Genomic DNA, 26060 nt, shown 5'->3' on the forward strand with positions numbered 1-26060 from the left:
AGGTAGCAGAAGTAGGGGAGTTGGTAGGAGAACCGCCGGGAGCGGTGGCGATGGATGGAGGAGAAGCACCGGAAGGAGATAACGGAGTATCGACAATTGATGGAGCTGGCGGAAATAGATTGACAGTAGCAGTGGTGGAGATGGTAGCGACAGTTTGAGGTTGAAAGGAGACATAAGCACAAAATTTAGGTGCCAATTTTCCTATATTGGCTTGTTATTTGCGCTGCCATGGACATTGTTCTTGTCCTCCATCGAAGGTGAAAAACTTGAAGAAGGAGAAATGTGAAATGAAGGTAAGTGGGGACCACATAAAGTAAAATTAATTTTAAAAAAAAAAAGATAAAAACTTGATTTTAAGGGTTTCACACGCTTAGATGTGAATATATAACACACACTTTGCCATGTCAGCGCGAGAGGTTCACGAGGTCATACTTCAGTCAAGAAGAAAGTGTGTAATTGATAATGTGGTCAGTTGAGGTGTTTATCTGATCGTTGAGGACAACATAAAGGGGTCGTTTATGTATTTCGCCTATATTTTACAACTTTTCTCATAATAATGACAATATTACCGGAAGTCTTGGGAAATGAATAGTTAATGGCAAAGGTAAAACAGGAAAGTGAACAAGTAAAAATAAAAATATATTTTTAGTATAGTGGACAAGTAAAAGTGAACAAAGGGAGTACAACAATTTTTCATTTGCACTCCAAAATAGGAAGAAAACTGCTACAAACTGATTCCCATACTTAAAATCATTAAATTACACTGTTCAATCGCTTACAATGTTCTCTGGCATCGTTGGTTAATCAAAGGGCCACTATATTCACTATACAAATTACATACTTTAGCTAAGCTTAGTGCAAACTACCAGGCATTATACAATGAAAAAATTTGATCAAATAAGTTAAAACAAAATTTTCTATAGAAGCTACTGCAATTGAAGATACTCAGTTCTTCACACCTAACAATGGCTTTGTACCTCTATAATCCACAGTCTAACTACATCCATCTTCCCATCTTCATTGACATCATTTTCCTTTTCTTGTGTGCTTTATGCTTTTCGGCGATCCTCAGCTTTCTCTTGGCATTTCTCATTGGATTCACCACAGCAATGACCTTCTCTTCTTGTTTCCTCTTGTCCCTCTTGGATTTGAGATTCTTCCTTATATGACTGTAGATTTGGACGAAACTCTGCACTCCTATAACATTGCTTATGCTACCGCGCACTTCTTCAGCCCGTTGTTTCACGTCATCTGTGGAGTAGATGCAAACGTAATCAGTATTTTCATCTTAGCCTTTTACTTTTGTATTTTTAAAACCTGTTTCGAAATTGTTTTTCTTGAGCGGAGGGTCTATCTCAAACAACCTCTCTACCTCACACAAGGTAGAGGTAAAGTCTGCGTACACTCACCCTCCCCAGATCCCACTTGTGGGATCACAGTGGGTATGTTGTTGTTTGTTGTTTGTTACCTCTTTTTTTTTTTTCAAAAATGGAGTGTATCCTTTTTTTTCCACTTTTTTTTTACTAAAATTGCTTTCAAGCCAACAAATCATGGAATATAACTGAATCAAATGAACAAAAGGTACACTATAAACTTGTTCAACTGCCACTTTGCATAGTATGAACCGTTAAAACAATAAGCCTGCAAGAGACAGAATGGATCTACATGAGAGACATACCTGAAATAACTTTTCCAGCAAATCCTTCACATACTTTGTAGAGGGGCAACAGCATATGATATGCATAGCTTTGGGAATCAACCTCACCTTCAGGGGACAACAATCTACTCTGATCTATGAGCTTTGGTGAAATTGATTTGAAACAACTGAAGATAATTTTCATCTGCAAAAAAAAGTATGCCCATCCGGCAGCATGAGACAGGCACTCCTAATACCACGTATAGGAAAATAAGGCACAAAGCATTTATTTTGAAAAAATTGCCAAAGCTAAGAATTCTTTTGCAAGTCAAGCACATAGAAGTAACCTTAATACTTTTAACCACCCACCTGCATATCTTCCACCTGAAGGGAAATCTTTCCCATTGTCTTAAGCAAATAGGAAATGACCAAGTACCGCTCGTTTTCATCTTCTTGATCGCTAAGGTCAGACACAAGAGATAAGTAGATGTTTTTCCCTTTCCTTGAATCAAGCTGTTGAAAAGCCTTAAGTAGAAGACCCTGCTCATCATGTTCAATGGTGGACCAGAACTTGTTTTGACGCTTACATTCATTTTTTCCTAAGAATGAATGCAGAGCGCAAATTGAAAAGACAAGATTTTGAGTAATGAGATCACTGGCAGCATCATCAGTCTGCAGCACCTTCAGTTGACAGCAAAGAGAAGTAGCTATAAAGAAAAGTCTACTTGGCCTCATCAAAAAGTAAGTTCCTTGAGGCAGTTCAAGGTTTTCTTTACAAGCCTCGGTCACGGAGGCAAAGTAGCAAGCCAAAAGACGGTTTGATATGTTGCGCAACCACAGATGTGGATGCAAAAGCAACTCGCAGATTGTTTCCCACAGATCCTATGAGATTTCAGTAAAAATAATAATTAGAAACCAAACATGAGACCAAATGAATTTGTCCACAAAACAATAAGATATTCGCAATCTGGAAATGGAGTGTGGTCGCTGTGGAAACGTAATTTCCCCAGTGTACCTTCTTTTTTTTTTAATTGATAGACTTCCCAGTATACTTCTAAACATACTCTTAAAAGATTTAAGTGTTTGATTCTCGAATGCTGCCTAACTTCACACCTAGTTTTTAGTAGCAAACTATCTATTGAGCATTTCACCGAAGTGTTTTTAGCCACACAATGGCTGTGCACGGATCGGATCGGATCAGATTTAGCACATTTCGGATTTCGGATTTCGGATTCTAGAAAATGCAATCCGAATCCGATCCGAATTATATTGAATCGTATCGGATTTTAAAGTTTGGATCAGATCGGATTTCGGATCGTATTATTATGCCTCAAAGTTGCAAACTAATATGTATATTTTCTTTGTAAAAGAGGCAAATACATTAAGAAAAAATCATGTTTATGCAATTATGACAGTACTATGGTGCCAATATAGCTAAATCCAGCAATTGTAAAGGTAATAACTTGGAGGAAGATGTAAAGGAAGTACTGACAATCCGAAATTAAAGTGTAGTATTTATACATTGCCTAATAATTTCGGATTTCGAATCGGATCGGATTAAAATATACCAATCCGAATCCGAAATTTTAATAAACGCAATCCGAAATCCAAAATTGAATGGATCGGTTCGGATTTCGGATTTCGGATCCGAATGAACAGCCCTAGTGTCACACACACACACAAAAAAAGTAATAATTTCTTAAATCGATCGCAAAGCAAAATGAGGCCCAGTGGTTTTCACATGGTCACCCCGTACATGTAATAAGTTGGACATATTATGGATGACTTGGTTTAGCTCTCCCACGTTTTAGGACAATAGCTAAAATAACGAAGTACAACAGCAATAGTGCATCTGATACCCAATTAGTACAGCAGCAACAGCAGCACTAATAAAGGATAGAGACGGAAATATTGCATCTTTTTTCATTCTACAGAGACAAACATCCATTCTATAGAGGATAGATATAGAAGATACTGTATCTTTTTACATTCTACAGAGACAAACATCCAATGTCTTTTATAGAGTACCAAGAAAAAATTTCAAAACGCACTCAACCAGTTATGAATATCCATTAGCTCATGTAATTCCAATAGAATAGGTCCGGATGGCAGGCAAATTTTATGATCGCTCATATTTACAGAAGTAATCAGTTAGTACAGTAACCAGTACATAGTAACTTTAGTTTCAAATAGAAGATTAAAAGAAAAGGAAAAATACCTCAAGATCCTTTCTGAAGCACAACTTAGGAAATTGATTTAATATCTTCTCAAATAGAACCAGTGAATAATATGCTTCTTTCCAAGATGAAGCCGTTGCATCATTGGGTAGATCCACTTGCTTATTTGTAAGAACACTAACTGCAGATCGCAAGATGTTTCTCAAAACAGGCAAGAGACTATCAATATACTTTTGGAAACCATCCTTCACCACTTCAATGAGTAACCCCAAAACCTGTAGAAGAAATGATGAACCCTTGAAACATTATTTTTCTATTTTTGATGAGGAAGAAGTTATATCTCAGATTCATGAAAACAAAAAAAATTAGAGGTCAACTCGTCCGTCTTCCTCTCGTCTAATTCAATGTTCATACATAAATGAAAATGAAAAAAGTGAAAGACATATGGAACTTCTATTCTTCAGTATTCCCAACTTGCTCCTCTATGATAACACACCCCAACCAAGCTGATCCAACATAATGTACTTGAAATAAAAGAACAGTTTGGGGCTTTCACCCCTTTACCTGTGCTGCAGCACTCCACAAATGTGGTTTATCTCCCAGGTACCAGGACCGACTAAACTCAAGAATTGACTGGAGTGAATGGGAACTGACTCGTCCAATAAGTAACTTTATGACAGTACCAGTCATCGAACGGACTCTGTTGTCACGATCATTCGCCAGACAAACCACCAAATGCAGAAAAAACGTCTGAGATTGTTCATCTATGATGCTAACTGGGAATTTCATTATGATAGCATGAAGCATTTCAAGAATGGCTTCTCTCCCAGCTGAATGCTCATATCTGCAAAATCAAAACCATCGTTACAGAGATGAGACCATCTATAAAATTTACCAAATGAAAGAATTGTTTGTGCAGATGTTCTTGCCTTAAGTTCGAAAGTAAGAAATCAAGATGCTGCTGCAGACGTTTCTCGGAGATATGGTAGTCCAGTAAAAACTGCAGCAAAATTTGGCTGCATTTCTTACGAATTGATTCAACTTGACTAGTCACCATCAACTCGGCAACACGTTTAACTATATCATAGATTTCCGCAACTACCAACTTCCTACTCACTATTGCTTTCAACAGTGAGAGAGCAACAAAAGAGGGATTTCTTTCAAGATCAACAAAAAGCGGAAACTGGATTAGCATATGCAGTTGATCCGTAGAAAGTGTGATCTTAGTGCTACGCAAAAGCACTGTTAGCAACTTAACACATGACTCCATTAATGGATTACTGGAAGCTACTGAACCTTGAGCAATATTCAGTAACGAATTCTTTATCTTCTCCGCCTGAGATTCAAGTGACGGCAAAGGAAGCCTCACCATAGGAGACAAGCACCTAAGTGAAGCAGACATGATATTCTCATATTTTGAGTTCAAGCATTCACCCAATAATCTAACAAATGGATCAAGCATTGATAACAACTGCTCATCTTTCTTGTCTAATTTCATGTTCTTCATGTAATTCTGAAGCACTCCAAGAGCAAATTCGGTAATAAGGTGAGAATATCGTGAATCAATGCTGACCAACTTATCTGATTTAGTAATCTGGCTGCTTACTCCATCTTTCTTTTGCTTACTTTCCATTGAAGTCGATGTCTCTGCATGCCCAGAAGATTCATCTGTTACTCCATCTTTAATTAGACCATATCCAAAGATAAAGAGTTCCGTCTGGTTTACAGATGGATTACACTGTATTCCAGCAGCAATATGAGACAACATGTTCTCTAATTTTGATTTTACTTTTGGAGTCAGCTGCTTCTGTAGATGCTTAATAATTGGCGCAAGCAGCTTCAGAGCATGTGTTTTGAATGTGATACTTTGTGCAATCAATTTAAGGGTATCGTATGACTTTTGCTTCCTAGTCTCTTTCATCTTTGAAGCAATCTTCTCAACCTCTTTCTCCTCCGAAACATCACTGAGTATATCATTTACTGCAACCGAGAGAAGATCCTCTAAACAATAATCCAACCTCCCACTACTGGGATTTATAAGAAATTTTGATAGTAGAAAGTTGAGAGTGAACCCCAAAACGTGCAATTCGAATCCTCTCTTCAGAGTGCCTCTCAAGACTTTGACAACAAATTGCAAGTACTCCAGCCCTAGTTCTTTTAAACAAGCAGCCAAAGCAGCTCTGGCTTCATCACGAATACTTTCCAAGCGATTCTTAAGGAAATTCGCTACACGATGGATTATAGATGGAAGATGCACTTCCATAATGTCTCCAGGAAGTAGCTTAAGCAACTTAAGCAGAATTAGACTGATGTTGACATTGACATTATCAGCATCAGCAATCAACATTTTTTGTACCCTGGGAAGCATATCCTTCTGGAGGCACATTTGTATCTCCGCAAGTTCAGAAACGCCGGTGACTTTGCCTGACTCTATCAAACAAGCAGTTTGAATATCTTGCACAGAATCTGCAGTGTCATGATCAGAAGTAGTGTCTGAAAAATGGAACTGGTCCAAAATGGAGCTTATTAACCGCAATAACACCTTTTGTTTATCTGGTTTCAGTGTCATCTCCCGAAAGCATCTATTGAGTAATGCATAATACAATCGCCACTCCATGCATCTAGTAATTGATGCAACAGCTTCCAAACATGCACTTCTAATATTTTCACCCTTTCCAACTTGTCCATCAAGCAACATTTTGAAAAGAAGCGGCATAAATACTTTATTTATGAGAACCTGCACCAGAATTATTCCCAACTATTAGTACCACTTAGCAACATGGAGCACATAATTGATGCTTAAAAGAAAAAGGCAAGTAACCACCTTAGAGAAATTTCCAGAACTGATGACATTCCTAAATCGTAACAAAGCCCTTGCTCTCCTGTGTCTCTGAATAAACAAATGTAATGGCATAGGTGAGAAAGCATGGACAGAAAAATCTTTCTTTTAAAACATAAACTAATACTTCTAATGCTACTAATGGAGAAGCAAAAATAAAATAGAGCAGTAAGTTATTTAAGAGTAAATTGTGGAGCTAAGTTGCTCCGACACGGCAGTTTATGTGCCGCACCCGTGTCGGCATGATACTGGTGTGGGTGTGGGTATGGGTATGGGATCTGTACCAGATCTGGTCAAATGATTCTGGGTACTTTGACCATGACGAATGGGAAGTTTTGAGACGAGATACAATTTGATTCCCGAAATCAGAACAAAAACTAAGGTAAATTTGAGAAAAATAGCATATACCTTATTTAGAAATCAATCCTTTACTTTCTGCTTCTCCTCTTGATCGAGCAGAAAGAGCAGCAGAGAGCGTCAATTGAGAATGGGGAAGACGGGCGTTCGAGAATTCGGGAAAGTGCAAGACCTTTGACTTTATTTAGATATTATTATATTTAATATATTGTACCCTTTGTAATGAAAGCTTGACACACACTAAGTCTGATTTTTATAATAATAATTAGAGATATAATCTAAATTAAAATTAATATTTAATTACAAATGAAAGATAACTATAAAAAAAAAGTTAGTTTGTAGAAGAATCCCAGAATGGAAGAAATTCAAGAAATCATGCCGACAACTTAAGAATAAAAAAGAAATCCACACTTCACAAGCTATAGGTAAGTATTCTACAAAATTTCTCATAATTTAGAGGTATTTTTATATTTTTATTTTTTTGAGTAATTTTTAGCCAAATCCCGGCACCCGTATCCGTACGAGAATCCGTATCCTCGAATCTTAGAATTTACATCTCGAAGGATCCGACCTCTAGATCCACACCAACATCCGAGCAACTTAGCTGTGGAGCACATATAGCATAGACCAAAATTTATATGGCAGGAATAACTTACTTGCAAATGCACAATATTGTTAAAAAAGTCCTGCTCTGGATCTTCACTGTAAAGAACTGCATATGATTTGAAGTCTTCCACCATTGGAAGCTTCAGGACCATATCCCGAAGTAGATCGATCCATACCTAAATCAAAAAACCAGTTTTAGAAGAACTTCCGATCCTTGAGAAAATATATTCTCTGCCCACCACAATGTCCCTCCCTCCACTCCCGGGTCAGTCCTCTACTGACCAACAGGAGCGAGTAACCTTGAGACATACAGATGAAAAAACATGTTACGTAAATAACCACTAGCAAGTCAAATAACTGCTTCAAGTATTGATGGCTGGGAAACACAAAAAGGAAGTAAAAGAGAGGAAAGTAGCCAGATAAGTAGAGCATTCTTTTCGGTTCTCGTATTTCATACCTTCTGAATTGAATCTTCTTTGTTCATGGCAGTACCCATGTGCTTCAAAAAGAAGTTGCTTAGGATGTGCCTAACCCAGGCTCCAGAAGATTCTTGTTCAGGTTTCAACTTTCTATCGAGCACTTGACTAGAAAACTCGACAAACGAAAGCAATAATCTATATGCACTCTGTCTCAAAATAAGATCCTCAGACGACATATCATGTATAGCATGTGACAGAATAATCAACGCATGTTCTTCCGGGACAGTGTGGAAAAAGTCTGCACTTATCTTTTCATAAGCTGCAATTATAGTATCATAATCAAGATCTCCCAACTCCACGGTAGACGTGGCATTCATTTCGCGAAGAAGTTTTGCCTGTATGAAATTAAAAGGTGCATTTACGTCAACAAACACCTAACAGAACAGGTGTAAAAGAAAATTAGACGGGCTAGCACTACCGCAGGATGTACAGAAGAATCGTTCGCTGCGACAGCATCAAGAACGTCACAAATAGAAGTGCGAACATCCAAGCCAGCAGAAACTACGAGCGGAGAAACTGATTTGATGATCTTTTTACTGCTCTCACTACCCAATGGTTCTACAATATGCTTAATAATCTGTAAAGTGCCTATACAAATCTCTGCAACCAGAAAGCAAAGTAATCATACAAAAAGAGCAAGGGAATGAGACCAAACAGGTCCAACTAAACTGTGAGATAAAACTAAGAGAGACTCAGACCAGGGTCATTGGATCTCTTTGACAGAAGCGGAAGCAAGATATCAAGAAACTTCCTTGCAGCCAACGGTTCCTTTATCTGCTTTGATAACAGCTTGAAAACATTGAACTCTTTTTCCCCAGGATATCTGACAAGCTTCCTGGAAAAAGTGAACAGATCAGTTAATAGGAGAACTGATGCCTGTGCATATCATATGATACTTAGTTACATAAACAGCATGCTAAGTCCACTTAGCCATATATGGTGGATGACATGCAGTCTCGCTCTCTCTCATGGTTATAAGGTGGAAGAATTATGGAAGATAAAGCTAGAAATACAAGAAAAGGAGGGGAAGCATGCAGATGCTCTCTTTTTTTGTGTGTGTGTGTGGGTTGGGTTGGGGGTGGGGGGGGGGGGTGATAAATAGGGAACATGTTACCAAGCACATAAGTCAGAATAGGACCTTATGATATATGAAAAAACCATCAAAATCTCAATCTTATTATCCCTACCTACCTCCCTCCATCCCCACCCTCTCCTGCTCATCTAAGTTGCTACGACATGACAGTTTAGGTGCCACAGCCGTGTCGACACGACACTATAGTATGGGTGTGGGTATGGGATCCGTACCGGATCTGGTTAAACAGTTTTGGATACTTTAACCATGACGGACGGAAAAATTCGAGACAAGATACAATTTGATTCCCAAAATCAGAACCAAAACTAGGGTATTTGAAGAAAATAGCATACATTATCTAGAAAATTACTCCTTACTTATCTACAACTTGAGAATTAAAAAAATCCACAAAATTTCTCATAATTTAGAGATAATTTTTATTTTTTTGAATTATATTTAGCCGGATCCCCGCACCCGTATCCGTACTAGGATCCGTATTCCCGAATCTTAGAATTTACATCTCGAAGGATCCGACCTCTAAATCCACACCTTGTGTCCGAGCAACTTAGAGGCTCATATACAAATCTAAGTACAGGATAAGCAAAGAACTAAGGAGACTGGTCTTGGGGGGGGATACAGGATAAGCAAAGAACTAAGGAGACTGGTCTTGGGGGGAGAAACGATTCACTAATCCCCCTCAATTTAAGAAAAAACGAATAAAAAAGGACAAGCCGATATGAGGAATCGAATTGGTAGCTCCAAATAGCAGCAAAGAAAATCCATAGTGAAAAAGGACAGGAAGCTGAGGAAGCATTAAGAATTAATGTATGAGATGCAAAGTAAGATACATTCATAAAACGAAGAACGCTCAGACACGAACTGAGAATTTTTTCTTGAAACTCTTTTTCCTTCATTGACCTGGATAGTTGTTTAAGAGTGCCACGACATTCTTTAAGCTGATATCTAAGTCCTATGTGAAAACTTATCAATGCAAGTAAAACTGTGGTCAAAAGAAATAGTTCGAGAACATAACTTCCATACTTCAACTGCGGGGAGGCTACAGACGATACTTCAGCATTGTGTACATTATTACATTACCCATCCACATTTGATGTGCAGATAACACTCTTCTGATAGGCTCTCAAGTTAAAACATCATAAAACATAACAAAACATCACATTTTTTAGGTGACTGTCAAAATTTGTAATATCAGCTAAAGAACAGTTTTGAGGCCGGTAAGCCACAACCCAAAATTTACACATAGTAGTTGTTTATTATTGCACATCAATAAGTTGTGCAATAAGCTATACTAAGCAAAGAAATTGTTTTCAGCATACGGGACAATTTTGAGCATAGTACCCGTGGTGAAGTCCATAAATTGACACAATCACTGAAGAGGGGAAAAGCAATGAAGTTATTTCACATCACCATACCTCTTTTGCGCGCCATCATGTACAAAAAGACGATGCAAACTGCATACAAGTACATCAACGTGAGGAAGCAGTAATCTCCTAAGAGGGTTGTCTTCATTACCCAGCTCAATATCAAGATCCAACAGATTCTCAACGAACTTAAGAACAGAGGAAATGATGGCATCCGATGCTGTTGAGACTGCTAGCATCGAGAATATATCAGGTACAAGATTCTTTTCTCTGGACAACAGAGGCACAAGTTTGGAACTTCTACTCATAGCCAGAAAACAAGAAAATAACGAGCTTGGCTTCTCGCTACTGGCACCTTCCTGTTTGAAACTAGCAACTAAAGGTTTTACTGACATAAAGAACATATCCCAAAATTCAGAACTGAAATCATGATCTTCGTATTTGCTAAGAATAAAAGAGATGATCTTCAGGCATAAAGATCTCAAATCCTTGGACTGCTTTGCAACTATGTTTGCCTGCATAAAAACAAAGACATTGGTTAATAAGCATTTTTTTGATATAGCATTTTCAAACATTGGTTAAAAAGTATTACTTAATTCAATTTACAATGTACCATAAACACAGAACCATCTTTATTTTTTTCAAAAGATATATAGAGGAAAACCCACGTTTATTCAGCAGCTAAGAATTCCTGGAATTCCTTTCGAGATCAAACGTGAATACATATGAAAAGAAAGGGTGCACTATACAGATTGTTCCTGTAGCCTATATTTTTTTTTAAAGGACATCTGCTCTGACTGAAAAAATGAGCAAATTAGTACCTTCCGCTCCTTCTCAATTTTAAGCCATGAATCTTAGGAGTTGTTTGACCAAACCACCCTCGAACAGCCACCTATTGTAGGTTCTTGCTCAAGGGTGATCTGACCAAGAAAAAGAGGACTAACGCTGTCAACCACCAAAAATCAATCAAGGGATATACAAAATCATTTAATATTTTAGTGTTAACCAGTTAATACAATATTATGGGGCAACAGCATCAGTCATTTCTTTTCTAAAAATTTAAACCTGCTAGAATTACAGCAAATGATGACATTACCTCCACTTGGTGATCATGATCAGCTAGCCCCCCCTCATTTCTTGTGCCTTCAAGAGTTGATGTGCTGCTTTCCAAGAGGCGCACAATACATCCCATTAACAGATCAAGAAAAGGGCTAATATGCACTTCATCAAAAACAGCTACAATATCCTCGATTACATGCAGAAAACCATATCTCTTCTTCCATGAAATGGCATTGATGCAATCTCTGGAAAAATGCTCCAAGACACTAAATGAGTCAAACCCGTGCTTTAGAGTTTCAGGTGTTGTCCAGAGCCGTGCACTCTTTGCTGCAGCACCTTGTGAAGCAGATACGAGTGGTTTTATCAGCAAGGCAAAGAAAAGAGGAAGCTCTTCAACATCTAGCTGCGTTAAGAAGCCAAGAATCGCCTTTCGATGATGGACACTTGCATGCTAAGACAAATAATGCATCAAGTTACTGTATTATACTGGAAGTGGGTAAATAAAGAAGAAAACAGAAAGAATAGAAACCACAAGCTATGCTACTAGAGGCCAGAGAAATTAATAAATACCTTACGGGAAGCGAGCGCCTTTAACTTTCTGACTTTTGGAGCCAGTATTCTGATAACAACAGGCACAAGGAAAACTCTATGCCTTGTATCAACAAGATCTGATTCCCTGGATAAGCTCCATGTTGTGAGCTCCTCCCTCAGACTTTTTGAATTGATCAGATTTTTTAGATGCTGATCATACGGAATTAAAAAGTCATCTCTCCAATTTAACAGGCAATCAATGACCTTAATTTGCAAGTCAGCATCATCTTCCTCAAGAAGTCTGAACCACACCACCCCCCAAAAAACGAAGAAGAATGAAATACATAAGTAACCTCAAACAACATTCAATAAAGTATACTAATTTTGACTAAGGAGAATAATCAAAATGCAAACCTGTATAGTAAAACCTCCTTGAAGAATTGATTGAGATAAAAAGACCTAGGGTTTCGCATCAGTCTATATAAGGACAACCATTCTTGAAGAACGCCTTTCCACTCTTTCCCTTTACAACCCTCTGGATTGTATAATTCCACACTGCATTTCCAGAATGAGCAGATAAGTACGGGTCAATTAGAAAAGATAGAAGCAATAACACTTTCGCGAACCCTTAAAAAAACTACAGTTGAAAAATCAAATGCACCTCTCAAGATCTTCAATATTATAGCCTAGGAACTTCAAGAACAGAGGTATGATTTGTCGTGAACGCGATTCAGCAACAGATGGAATTTTCTGCAAACACTGAATCAATAAAGAAAAAAATGTTGCACGTGATGCAGTTTCAGACACCGGACAGACATAGGACCTGAAGCTTCCAGTCAAATCTGCAGATATATATCACAGTAATGAACATTAAAGTGAGAAACCATTGTGGATCAAAAAGAATAGCCGTTTTAGCAAAATAGCAAGCTTGGACTACATGAATTAAAAGAGAAGCTAGCCAACAGATCAAATTTATCTTTGATATCTGGGATAAATAGATGGAACATACTATGAGCTGTCTCTAATGATTCCTCCTTGCTTTGAGCAGCTTCATCATGAGAACCAAGAAAAACAGACAGATAATGATCAAGGTACTCAATATATCTGTCCCACAGCAGCCCAAAATATTGACTGAGGAGGACAGCTATGCAGTCCAATGTTGGGTTCCACAAATGGCTAAAACGGCTATGAAAGATTCCAATAATTCCATCAAGAACAGCAGGTATATACTCTTCAGCTATCTGTCCAGCAGATAGACTCATCTGTATTTTGGAAATCAGTCGAATGACCTTTCTACTGGTGGCAATAGAAAGAGGCGTTTCTTCAATCAAAAGTAGGAGATGCATCACCTGAAAATAACCAGGAAATTTTAGCGACTGAAGACATTATTAACAAAGGAGAAGGTATCACATTCATACATTATTGCCATGGTAGTCCACAGGAGTAGTCTCAGGATTATCCATTCTCATTTTCTTCTCAACGGGTTGTTCATTAATAGAGTTGACATCTGTCAAAGGTTCGTAATGGCACAATATTCTTAAGGTCGAAAGACGCATATTCTTGTCGGGATGACTCAAATTTGCAGCAAACACGCCTAGGGCATCCACCATCTTACTCGCTACCAGCTCCGGGTGATACTTTTTAGTGCTTGCATCAGCTTGGATTATGGACCTTGAAGCATAATTTTAAAGTGTTACCAACTGAATGGAGGAGGAGCAAGAAGGGACCTGATTTTCAAAAAAAATACCAACATACCCACAAACTGAATCCAAGATATCAGCTACTGGAGACAACACTTGATAACATGTCTTGTGCTTCCTTGACAGATCTAAGAATCTGCTTATGATGGAATCATCAGATCTGGAATTCTGATTAGCCAGCGACTTATAATAAGAACCCAATGCAGCACCAACCAATCTCTGCCAGGTAGTTCTAGGATGCCCGGCAATGTCAGCTAGGAAAAGCAACGCATATAAAGGACAGTTAGAAAGAGAGGCATGTAACAAGTTTTAGTGACGAAAAAAATCACGACACATGGGGAGGAAAAGGTCGCAACAACTCGGTCATCAAAGACTCACTTCTTTTAGAAACAGATTTCACCAGTTCTAGCATAAGGCATCTAAGGTCCATATCATGGAACTAAATTCCCCAACCAAAAGTTAGCATTTGTGTGCATGAAATATTTGTTATTTCTGGCCCCAAAAATGCGAAAGGTGGTACAGACTTTAATAACTAAATTTCTCCCTAAGGAATCGAACTCATCCCGGATAAAATTGCCTTACCAGATTCAGTACTCAAAAGCTCATCTAAAGCATTAACCAAGTCTATTAGCAATGACTCATTCGCTGAAGCACCTACTACATACGGATAACAGCCAATGACTCCCCACAGTATGGCTAACTCATTTTCTCCAATTTGGGTAGAATATGGTTCCTTCTGTATCCGCATAATCCAACGAACGATGGCTTCTTGGAGAAAATTGTGAATTCTTGAAAGCTTCTCTTTTGGAACCTCATCCAAGAAGCTATGTCCTTGCGCTGCAAGCCTCTTAACAAAGATCTGCAGCAAATGTATAACCTCTTCCTCTGACATCTCTATCATATCATTTAATGCACTGAAAAGCCATTCAAAGATTAAAATCGGTTAGCAACCATTAATTATCACAAAAAATAAATATTAGACACCAGTAAGCAACCACAATTCATCCCATGAAGTGTGCTTTCACGTGCAAAAACAAAGTCAGGGACAAGGAACATTACCTTATAATACTAGCTCTGAAGAACTGGACAATGCAAGGGTCCTTCAATAGAAGATCTCCGATAAAAGACAACAAACTACAACAATAGGCAATTGTTAGGGAAACAAGCATGAAATGTCTTTCTGGAAGACAAGCTCGCACTTGCAAAAGAAGGCAATACCTCTTATTCCTTAAATCAAACACAGGAGCCCACTGCATCGAAACAGAAGAGAGAGCAGAAATATTATTAGCTCTATATAGACCATCAAGAATGCAAAGCATCGACTGCAAAGCTTTTTCAACAATGATTGATGTTTGATCAATTGCCTTCACAATAGGATAAGGCAGAATGTAAGTCTGTACAATCAACTGGATCAATTGAAGCACCCCTTGGTAATCTGGGATAAGCAAAATATCTTAGAAAACCATTTCATAATGTACTGAGGCAAAGCACATGGACAACAGTTAACCTACCAGAAATTTTCCGAATGAAACTAGCTTGCAGGGTAGAAGCAAGAAGGGACAAAAGGCGACCAAGGTGCAATATGTGGCCTTGAGATACACACTCAGTTATCTCCTCATATAAGCACGCCCACATCAACTCCAACTCTGAAGCTTCTAACTCCGCACATAACCTCTGCAATGCTAGAACAAGAACTTCAAGGATGGTCTCAGCACCTACACTTCGCGAAAAAACACAAGCCAAATGGAAAAGTTAGACCCGACAATGTACAGATTGTGGTTTAAGGCTGTATTGTGGTCCGGGGCCAGCCCGGGACTGCGAGACCACGGGCTAAACGGGCCAGTCCCAAGCGGTCCTAGGAGCCCACTGTGGGCCGGTCCTCCATTTTGAGACCGCGAGCCCGGGACCGGCTGGCGGGCCTGGGCCGGTTCAACCGGTCCTAACGGGCCTAACGGGCCCAACGGCTATTTTTCAAAAAAATGAATTTTTTTTTAAAAAAATTGGCCAGCGGTTGGAAGTTTAAAAACTAGCCGTTGGCCTGCCAATTTAGCCGTTTGGCTTTTTAAAAAATAGCCATTTGGCCCCCAAACTTTTTATAATTACACTTTTTCCCTATTCTCAACTATAAATACCCCTCATTCTTTCATTTTTTACTCACAAAATCCTCAATCTCTCTCTAATTTTCTTCTATAATTGCTTACTTTATTATTGCAATTTGTGAAAAATTGTGAAGTTGGTGAATTGAAGTATTCAAGTCTTCAACGATATACAATTTTCAAGAAGTTGTTCGTCAATTCGATAAACTCGTTGCAACTCTTAAGTTTTAATATTATAGTTTTGTTTGTTTTAGTTGTATAATTATAATTAATATGGCCTTTTCTTTGAAAAAAATGTTTGGTGGTAAGGAAAAATCTAAAATTGGTGAATCTAGTGGCCAAGCTACTACTCCTCTCCCGGCTCCCCGACCCAGACCTGTTTACCCGTCCTCCTCCACATATTATTCTTGATAGTGATAACCCTTGTTTTCAATTTACCTATAGTCAATTTTGCCATGATATTGCACCGGGTCAACAATTAAATGATGAATATATGAATGCTCTTTATAATAATACAACTATCGATGAAAATGATGAGGAAAATGATGATTTAGATGAAATGCAACCGGATTTAGATGATACACCTACTAGTCCTGTTGTTAACCCAACTGATAATAATCCAAATGATGCCCTGCCTGACCCTCCTGTAGTAACCCCTACTTTTAATAGACAACCTTCTAAACGGCAAGAAGCATCTCTTGTTTGGCACTTTTTTACTCAACTAAGAAATCAAAATAAGGTTAAGTGTAAAACTTGTGGGACTTTGATGGCTCATAAATTTACTGGAGACCGTAGCGGTACGGGTACTTTGACTAGACACATAAAGACACACCCTAAAGATAAAGCTAGATTTTTACAAATGAAAGTTGCGCTAGAGAGACAAGTGTAGGTACTCAGGTTAACCCTAGTACCGGGTCAAATCTAGTTCAACCGGGAATTAACATTGTTACCGGTGGCATTTTATATTACGATCCAAATAAAGATCGTGAAGAATTGGCAAAAATGGTTACTGTTATGTGCTTACCCTATAGTTTTCCTTCTAACCCTCACTTTGTGCATTATATTAGAAAAGTTTTTAATCCTACTTATAAAGGATGGCCTCTCGCAACCGTAAATAGCGATATTTATAAATATAAACATGAATGTGAACAATATTTGCGCTATTTATTTACTCATATAGATTGCCGCATTGCTATTACTACTGATATTGGTAGAAGTGATAATGACTGTGATTATCTTACTGTAACCACTCATTGGATTGATGAGGAATGGAAAATGCAAAAGCGCATTATTGCTTATAGAATAACTAATTCACGTTACACAGGTAAGTTTATTGCTAACACAGTTGCAGATATTTGTAGATATTTTTGCATTACAAATAAAATAATGTCAGTTTCAATGGATAATGCTTCTAGTAACACTAATGTTATAGGCTTTCTTACAACTACACTAAATCCTGCATTTAGTAATATTTTCCATGTTAGATGTCATATTTACCATTAATCGTCGGTGATGGTATGAAAATTTTAAATGTGGAAATTGAAAAGGTTAAAATGGCTCTTAATTGGCTTTTTTATTCAAACCGTAGAAGTAAACTTAGAGAATATTTTAAAAAATGTGATGAATTTGGCCTTAGAGAAAAAAAAGGTTCCTAAAGCTTGTACGACTAGATGGAATTACATGTATGAAAGTTTAGTTGTTGCATATGAATATAGAAACCCAATAAACGCAACGTTTAATGCTCGTGTTGGTGGTGGTGGTGATGATGATCACCTTACAAATCAGGATTGGACTAATGTTAAAATTCTTGTAGATTTTTTAGAACAATTTCATGTTGCTAAAAATGAATTATCTGGGCAATATTATCCTACTATTTCTAACTGTTTAGTTTATATTGCAGCACTTGCAGATTTGTTTACTCAATTTTCAGAGGGTGGGGTAATTTATCAACGTACTATTAATTCTATGAAAGATAAGTTTAAAAAATATTTTTTCCCTATCCCCCCTATTTATGGTGTTGCTGCCATCTTAAATCCTACCATGAAATTAGGAGGTCCTCACTTTTGGTATACAAATACTTATAAGGCTTTAGATCTTTCAGATGAGGAATTTGCTACACTTGCAGATGCAAAAGCCTCAATTAAAATAAATGCTCAAACAATTTATAATGCTTATCAACTTGCCTTAGATCATGCTAGACCAAATGTTCCAACTCCTACTTCGTCTAGTTCGCAATCATCTAAAAGAACTGCAGGCCTAAAAGCACTTAATTCTTGGACGGAGTTCAGGGATTCTCAAGGTGATAATATTGGTGATACTTCACAACTAAATGAGCTTCAAGTTTATTTGTCGCAGGGACTTGAAAAAGAGAATCCCGACAGCTCCTTTGATGTTTTGGAATGGTGGAAGGACAAAGAAAAACACTATCCGGTTCTTTCAAGGATGGCTCGAGATATTTTAAGTGTTCAAGCTTCAACAGTGGCATCGGAGAGCGCTTTCAGTCAAGCGAGACTTCAAATCGGTGATCATAGAGCGTCTATGAGGGAGAGCTTGGAAAAATCAGTACTCTTCAGAGATTGGATCCGTTCGGAAAGAAGAAATTTTGGACTTGCTGAATCACAACCGGAAATAGACGAAGCTTATGAAGAAATGCTAGCGGAACTTGCGGAGGATGCTGCTTCGCCCGGAAGCGGTGATGAACAAGCTTCTTTTCCGCCACAACCAACGGAAATTCCTCCGAACCTTGAAGGATTTATGAAATTTGTTAGAGATAATATGTAGACTAATATGTAACTTGTATTTTGGCACATCTTCATTAGTTTTTTTCCTTTTAATGGTTGTATTAGCACCTTGTTGTGCTCATTCCATTAGGGGGGAGGAAGACTAAGAAAGATATTGTTATTTTTTGTTAATGTCGTTATAATAAAAATTATAAGGCATTTCCTTGAATATTTCTGTACAATTTTTTTGTGTTTAAATTTGAATTAGAAGATTTAAGTCACAATTATATAATATAATTTACAAGAAATTGCCTTAGATAAAAAAATTAAAAAAAAAAATACCCGGAACACTTAGGCCCGTTTAGGCCCGTGGGCTCGGTCCATTTAGCCCGGGACCATGTGAGCTTAGGACCACAGTGGGCTGGTTCCACCCTCCAGGACCGTTAAGCCCGGGACCGTTTGGCCCGGGGACCGCTTGAGCCCGGCCAGCAAGAGCCCGGAACCGTTTGGCCCGGCCCGTTTAGCCCATTAAAGCCCGGGACCGGACCACAATACAGCCTTATTGTGGTTGTAATTCATCTCATTAAGGGTAAAAGGGGAATTTTAAATTTAAATGTTTCTAAATATAGAAAACTGACATTCTTTTTGTGACATACTAAAAAGGAAAGTGTGCCATAGAAATTAGGACGGAGGGAGTAAAAAAATTTTAGACAGTTCTCCCTCCGGCTCACGGGTAAATCACAGTAAATTTTGTATATCGTACCACCCAGAAAATTTAGAAGACAGAGAGATCAAAGCACAATTTTATGCGAAACTAGCAATTCCAATTTTCTGCAGAAATGATAGAAGAGCTTACCCCCGGAGAACTGATCACCTATAACAAACAGAGACTTGTCAATCAGTAGGCGTAACACTTGTTCAGCCCTTGAGTGTAACTTTGAGGAGCTTCCTCTAACAACATACCACAACAATGAACTGACAGCGGATTTTCTTATTTCCAATGGTTTCTTCGCAACTTCAAACATAAGCTTCCTCACCCCTGTTGGTTTGAAGAAGTTAACAATGATGAGGAACAGTTTAGCTGAAATATAACCGAATGCTTACCTTTCTCACCCATCAAAACAAAGAAATGTATGAACAGAGAGATATATAAAAGAGATCAGAACTGGAAGGAACTGCAAAGAAAAACCTCTTGAGTTGATTTCCAGAAAATCTGAGTATCTAAGCAACAACTGCATTTTTGTTCTATCTAGGCATGGGAAGAGCCACGATACTCCCGAACCACTTCTCTGGAACTATAGAGATGCTTGAGAACGCTAGAACTTTCATAGTGAATTTGATGGTATTTAGCACTTCTTTCGAAGAATTTTTCTAATTTCAGCCTAGAATTATTACTCCTATTTTTCCAGGATGCTGGCATCTCAGAGAAAATTGCCAAAAGCATTGAGCATCTCTTTACTGGGTTTGTTTCTGCAGATATCTTTGGTACACGCATGTTTATTAGTCAGTTCTTTAATACTTCTTGATTTAAAAACAAATATGGACTATGAGTCATTGTCATATAAGTTCTTATCCATCGGAGTTCATCAGGACTTCTATAATTAATTCTTGATATGCACAATGGGATGTCAAACCCAGTTCCAATGCATAAGAAGCCGAGTCATAACAGGTATTTTGCTTCTTTCCTAGTCTTCTCAACTACCTCGCTGATCATTAGCTTTTAGCACCTAAAAGAGCAAAACCCATTTCACTTCATCAATATTTTGTCTCAAAACAACAGTTAACTTATTGCACAACATTTGACCGTTTGAAGTCTGATATTTCTACACTTCTCTGCCACAACCCTTAAGAAAAATAATATTGAATTGACATAATACAGTCCTGCATCAAGCTGTATCATGAAAGTATCACTAAAGGTCTAAATAATGAGCAGGATAAGATCTACTAAGGCAAAATAAGAAGGCAAAAGCTGGTGATGTTAACTCTCTGTTTCTTTTCTTCCATATCTTCATTGCCTATGTAACCATATGAATGCAGGAACAGCAGACAAGGACAAAAGAACATGAAATAAATAGGACAGGGAGTAAGAAAGATAACGATGACGGACATTAGACGAGATCTCCCAGCTTAGCCAACAGGGGGGTACAACCACACAAAAACTATGATGAAAGGCAATAATATATAGTAGTGAATCAGACTCAAAAAAGGCAAACAAGAATCAGCCATATCAGATATACTTAAGGGACACCTAAAAAGTTCATCTAAAAAATTCTGGCCTTGAACACAAATTATGGCAGTTCCCCTGCATTTTATTTTCTTGGAGATGATGAAATTGTTGAACCCGAAAGCATTAACAGCTATAAAATAGAAAGTCAGCACAGAAGGTTCATAAAGGAGTGATACTGATATAAGAAGCTAAGACATAGAAATATTAGATTATTACATTCTGAAACTGATAGCTTAAAACAGGTCAAACATTCTTTTTCCATAACTAAATCTTTATAGATAGAATTTTCTCAGAGAACACAAATTGAAAGACACACAGGTAGAATACCTTTTATAAGCTGCTTAACAGGAGCATTCCTCAATATGAATGATATTGAGTCAGCCATAAATTCGTGGACGTACTCCTTGGAATAGTATCTTAATTTTACTGTTACCCTGTGGAGAGAGACAGAGCGACAGAGAGATGGATAAGCTACTTACTAACAACCAAACAGGTAGAACCTCCAATTATTTATGTTTACAGGGAACAACTTTAAGTATGATCTGCTGAAATAGGGGAGAATCATAGTCATATCTACAAAGTGAGGCTTTGGTGGCAGGGTAAACTTACTTCAGAACATCAACAACATCTTTAACAAGATATTTCTGCAGGTACATCATAATAAAAGACCATGATTTGAAAATCTGCAAAAAAATAAAAAATATAAAGTTGAACTCAGATCTGATATGAAGATAATCTTGAAGCCGGTATACTAAAGATTACTTTCCGGAAAACCCAGTACCTGCTCAATTATATCTGGTTCTCTATCAGCACCACTTTTGAGAAGACACGCTAAAGAGTCAGCAATCCTCTGGAGAAAGCTGGCAACAAAATATGAGTAGAGTTTTAAAGCAACAATTAAAAACTGTTCTGCCTGCACAAACTTACTAAAGACTAGAACATAGTGGAATAAGCTGGCATAAAGACACGGGTAAAACTGTTGAAAGGTGTTCTTTATGCCCAAACTTGTAGAAGTCCTAGGACAGGGTTGATCAGCAAACTCCACCAGATACTTGACGTCTTCAAGCTCATAAGGAAGAACTTTTATCGTTCCCGACATCATGGAATTAGACAGATGAAGCACAGGGAAACATAAAAAAACTAATGAAAAACATCCTAATTAAAATGGACATAATGACGAACAGAAGCCAATGAAATGTATCAATTTACATCAGAAGAAATGACCCACGAAAGGATAAGGATAAAAATGAAAAGACAACCAAACAAGATAAGAAAGAAAAGCTGATAGTAAAGGTTACAATATCAAGGAATTGTACCCAAAAATGACGATACTATTTCCAAATTTTACTATTTCCACACTATAAGCAAGGTGCTAAAGAACCCCCCGACAATGTTGATATGCGTGAAGGAAGAAGAAAACCAGATCGAAGCAGTACTCACGGTAAGAAGTTCTCCAGGAGATCTCTAGATAGGGCTGCAATTAACCTACAGAAAACTATAATTAGTCAATAAAGGGACTTAACAATGAAGAGGAAAAAGAAACAGCAAGCAGTTCATCTCCGGCGCTCTACAGAAAAAATGATGGAAACAATACATGTAGCAAACAAATAGCAAGAACCATAAGAGCAAAAAGTTTTCACACCACCATTTTTATTCTAAAGCTAGCAAAAGTCAAATACTCATCGTTTGTCGCAAAAGAACATGTTTAGCAATTAGCTTCTGGAGATTGATGAATGAAAATTTACAGTTCTAGGAACTTTTTATGAGCTTTGAGAGCCTAACATAATTCTTAAACAAATAACAAAATAACATTTCCGCTTCCAAAACAGGCAAAGGGGCTATATTTTCTTTTCTTTTCTTTTTTATTTTGGATAACCGAGAAATCTCTGAGGGCCAGAAGCGCATAGTTCGAAATTCGTGTCTGACCCTATACTCTTCAGTCTTCTCCACTTAAATACCATACTTCTGTATGTGGCAGGGTTCGAGTCCGCGACGTGCGCCTAACCCACGCATCATGTGTTGTGCTCTTATCACTAGGAAAGGGGTTATATTCAGATGGGAACAAATCAAGGAACCTGAATAAGTCTTTCCCAGTTATAAAAGCTCTTAATTTGGTTAATCAGAATCTGGTTTTAGTTTTTTGAATCTTCTTCAGATATAAAAGGTGGTGAAATTCCAAACTAGAGAGAATAAGGTGTACTTCTCATAAGAGTAAATAAAAACAAAAACAAGTGAATCATCCTTAAAAGAACCCAGTAAGTTCGCAGAATACCTGAGGATTGGCTCAAGGGATAGTCTCCCTTTCATGTCCAATCTTGAAAGAAGTTTTGCGACTATCTGTTCTTTGTGCAGTATAATTTGTGGTAGCGTCTGTACCAAGGGAAATATTTCCTCGTAAAATGAAATAAAATCCTCGGCAGTGTTCAATTCCTGTTATTTTGTCCAAGAAAGAAAAAGAGAATTAGGGAAATCAAAAAAAGAAAAAAAAAACATCCTTAAAAAGTAGGAATAGCACAACCAGTAGTAGCAAAAACCAACTACAAATTCAAATGGCAAAGCAGTCAAAATCTATATTGCATAACTCTTCATTTTCTTAGGCATATCTGTTTTGAACGGGGTGTGATGCCTATGGGTACTTCTTGCATGTCCTTCGAACTAAACTAAAACTTGTCTAACAGTTGAATGTACTTGAACTGGATGCCTATACACGCTGAAACCATAACCAAATCCACGTACACGGTCCAAAACTTTTGGACAAAGGAGAAACTTATAAACTCTAAACCAACCATTTTCGTGTTTTTGTTTAACAGCCTGATAGGGAAAAGAAATCGTGCTTGTACCCTTATGAATTGTTTGAATTTTCTTATACAAAACGTACACATTATCAACTGACCAAAAATATGTAAACACTATCCAAAACAAAATTCTCTAGGTAAACTTTCTGAAAAGACAGCCTCTTCCCGTTTCTCAACAGAATTGTTCCGCTAACATTTTTTGACAAACATCAAATTCAAGCCCCTACTAAGAATCATCAAAAAAGACATGTAAATGTCACCCTAACAAAACCAAAAAAGGGAAATTTTTTTAACAAAGAAACTCTCCCAAAGCCACAAGTTAACCAAAAGTTCAACACTCTTTACAAAATGGTATACAAAAGTATCATATAAAATACATACTCTCCATTCCACAAGGCAATCCCGGAAGAAGGAGGAACCTTCAGACGGCTCAGCTTTTAAAGGGTCAAGACTTCTGTACACATCAACGTCAACATCTTCAATCCGCTCCGAAAATGTCTTGAACTGCACCATACATAAAACTCAATAAATTCAATTCCCACAAAAGAGAAACAGCAAGGCGCAACAAAGATGAGTACCAAGAGTTCATATAAAAAATTTAGACAAAGCAAGATGCTTAATTGTTATTCATACTTTTTGCATCATAGATAAGCAAGAACGCAATCAGTAATTGCACATTTAGTAGGCTCGAATACAAGTCACAGTGCAAAATATAGCTAGTATTGGTATAGAGACAGATTCTTAAGATTGAAGAAAAAGAAGAAGCAAATAAGTTGAGATGTTCAACTAGTTGACTAGAAAAACAACTACTGGAACTGTTTGCTATTATGAGGTAAATGGTTTAACATACATGGCAGCCAGTGTTCTTTAGAAGCGAAAGGCGCAAAACAACGACAGGGTTCATGAGGTTGAAGCAAAAAAGTGTGAAGCACACACTTCTTTGAAGCGAAGCGCATGATGAAGCGCACAATTTCTGAAAATTAAAAATTACCAAACCTATATAAATTTGGTTCTACAATAACGAAATTGCAACTAGTATCATTAATTTCAGCATCCAATATACAATAATGTCGATATTGGTCCAACTCCTCAAAGTTGAGATTCAAAGAACCGATCTCTTCTCATCTAGACCAATCTGTGCGTCATTATTTGAAATGCACACTTGTCCTGCAGCGCATCTCCTCATCTATGAAGCCACAACCCTCCTCTTTACATTACTATTGCTTTTAATAACACTTATTTTTGCCCCCCAAAAGGTGGGCTTGGATATGGAGTAACAACCTCGGAAACTAAAATTCCAATCTTTTCCTAACAGTAAGTACTCAGTGAACTAGGTAAGGTGCGGCCAAGCTGGCTGGAAAATCACATTACCCGGAAATAAGTACTCTAGAGTTTATTCTTATGAAGCTCAACCCTTTGCTTCGCCTTGTTTCCTCGTGTCGGTTTCAATAACACTGTTTTTTTTTTGCCCCAAAAGGGTGGCCAGGAGCTGGAGTAACAACCTCAGAAACTAAAGTTCCAGGTGAACTAGGTAAATTCTTCTCATGTACCTGATAAGTAAACTTCCAATCTTTCCCAAAGAGTAAGTACTCATATGTAGTTTAAAGCTTATTCATATGTACAAAATGGTAGTACTATATATTTCACTTATTATACATACTACGTTTAGCAAACAGTAGCTCTCCAAAGGGCCCATTAATAAAAACAAAACAAAAAATTACTACTAATCACTAAAACTATAATTACCAAACTAAAGAGTATTCATATAAAAGAGGTTTAACACTAGAATAATTTCACGAGCATCAAGAAAATACAAATTTGAGCTTACAGTAAAGCGGCGGCGACCAGGGGATTTGTTGAGAGATTTAACAGCGTAGGCATCTAAAGCAGTTGCCATTTTTGTGCTGAATAATTAACAAATTGAACTCCTCTGGGCTGCTGCAGAGGGAGGAGAAGGAAGGAGTAAGGTTTAAGGTTGTGCTTTTCTACTGGGGAGAAGAAAGGGTTTAAGATTAGTTAGCGGCTTAGCGTAGAGGCGGTTTAGAAGGGCTTAAAAAACCGGGTTCCTGTTCCTCTAAAAAACGGTCCTCTAATGGGTCGAGGACTGGGCGGATCTATGCGTACACAAACTTTGTCAAACATATATGTATAATATATACAGAAGAAACTGTTAGATAAATAAAAATTGGCACCTACCTATCGTTTCATAATGTATCCTATCGTACTGTATTGTATTATACTCTATCGTTTGATAAATAATATTTGGATAGATTGTATCGTTTGTCATCGTTTCATGATATCACACACAAATATAAATTTGTAATATTATGAAGAAAAATTATGATACACGTTTAAATTACTATATTAAAGGTAGGGTAAATGAT

The 26060-nt window shown here is 37.6% G+C and overlaps 1 protein-coding gene across 1 annotated transcript; it reads right to left on the bottom strand.

Annotated features, from left to right (window-relative positions):
• On the bottom strand, positions 713 to 25745 carry LOC109233494 (small subunit processome component 20 homolog). Its single transcript, XM_019399380.1, has 31 exons — positions 25505 to 25745; positions 24058 to 24180; positions 23154 to 23311; positions 22322 to 22366; positions 21663 to 21741; positions 21491 to 21564; positions 21209 to 21315; positions 19511 to 19693; positions 15350 to 15553; positions 15057 to 15273; positions 14898 to 14972; positions 14421 to 14752; positions 13894 to 14092; positions 13557 to 13809; positions 13148 to 13487; positions 12800 to 12980; positions 12553 to 12693; positions 12178 to 12439; positions 11645 to 12058; positions 10600 to 11063; positions 8793 to 8929; positions 8513 to 8694; positions 8073 to 8429; positions 7666 to 7791; positions 6638 to 6703; positions 4743 to 6550; positions 4378 to 4657; positions 3855 to 4088; positions 2006 to 2518; positions 1679 to 1841; positions 713 to 1251 (listed from the first exon to the last, which is right to left on the bottom strand). Exons 1-31 carry the CDS (start codon positions 25571 to 25573, stop codon positions 998 to 1000), a joined length of 8040 nt encoding a protein of 2679 aa, XP_019254925.1. The 5' UTR covers positions 25574 to 25745; the 3' UTR covers positions 713 to 997.

This window comes from Nicotiana attenuata, chromosome 10 (assembly GCF_001879085.1).
Source record: "Nicotiana attenuata strain UT chromosome 10, NIATTr2, whole genome shotgun sequence".
Classification (NCBI taxonomy): domain Eukaryota; kingdom Viridiplantae; phylum Streptophyta; class Magnoliopsida; order Solanales; family Solanaceae; genus Nicotiana; species Nicotiana attenuata.

What these genes read in the sequence shown, in the direction of transcription:
- LOC109233494 (XM_019399380.1), bottom strand. Translation starts at nt 25,573, where the DNA reads ATGGCAACTGCTTTAGATGCCTACGCTGTTAAATCTCTCAACAAATCC. An exon ending in GATGTTGTTGATGTTCTGAA is followed by an intron (nt 21,316 to 21,490) that starts GTAAGTTTACCC and finishes CTCTCTCCACAG; the next exon opens with GGTAACAGTAAAATTAAGAT. An exon ending in AAGAAGATTCAATTCAGAAG is followed by an intron (nt 7,792 to 8,072) that starts GTATGAAATACG and finishes TTTTTGATTTAG; the next exon opens with GTATGGATCGATCTACTTCG.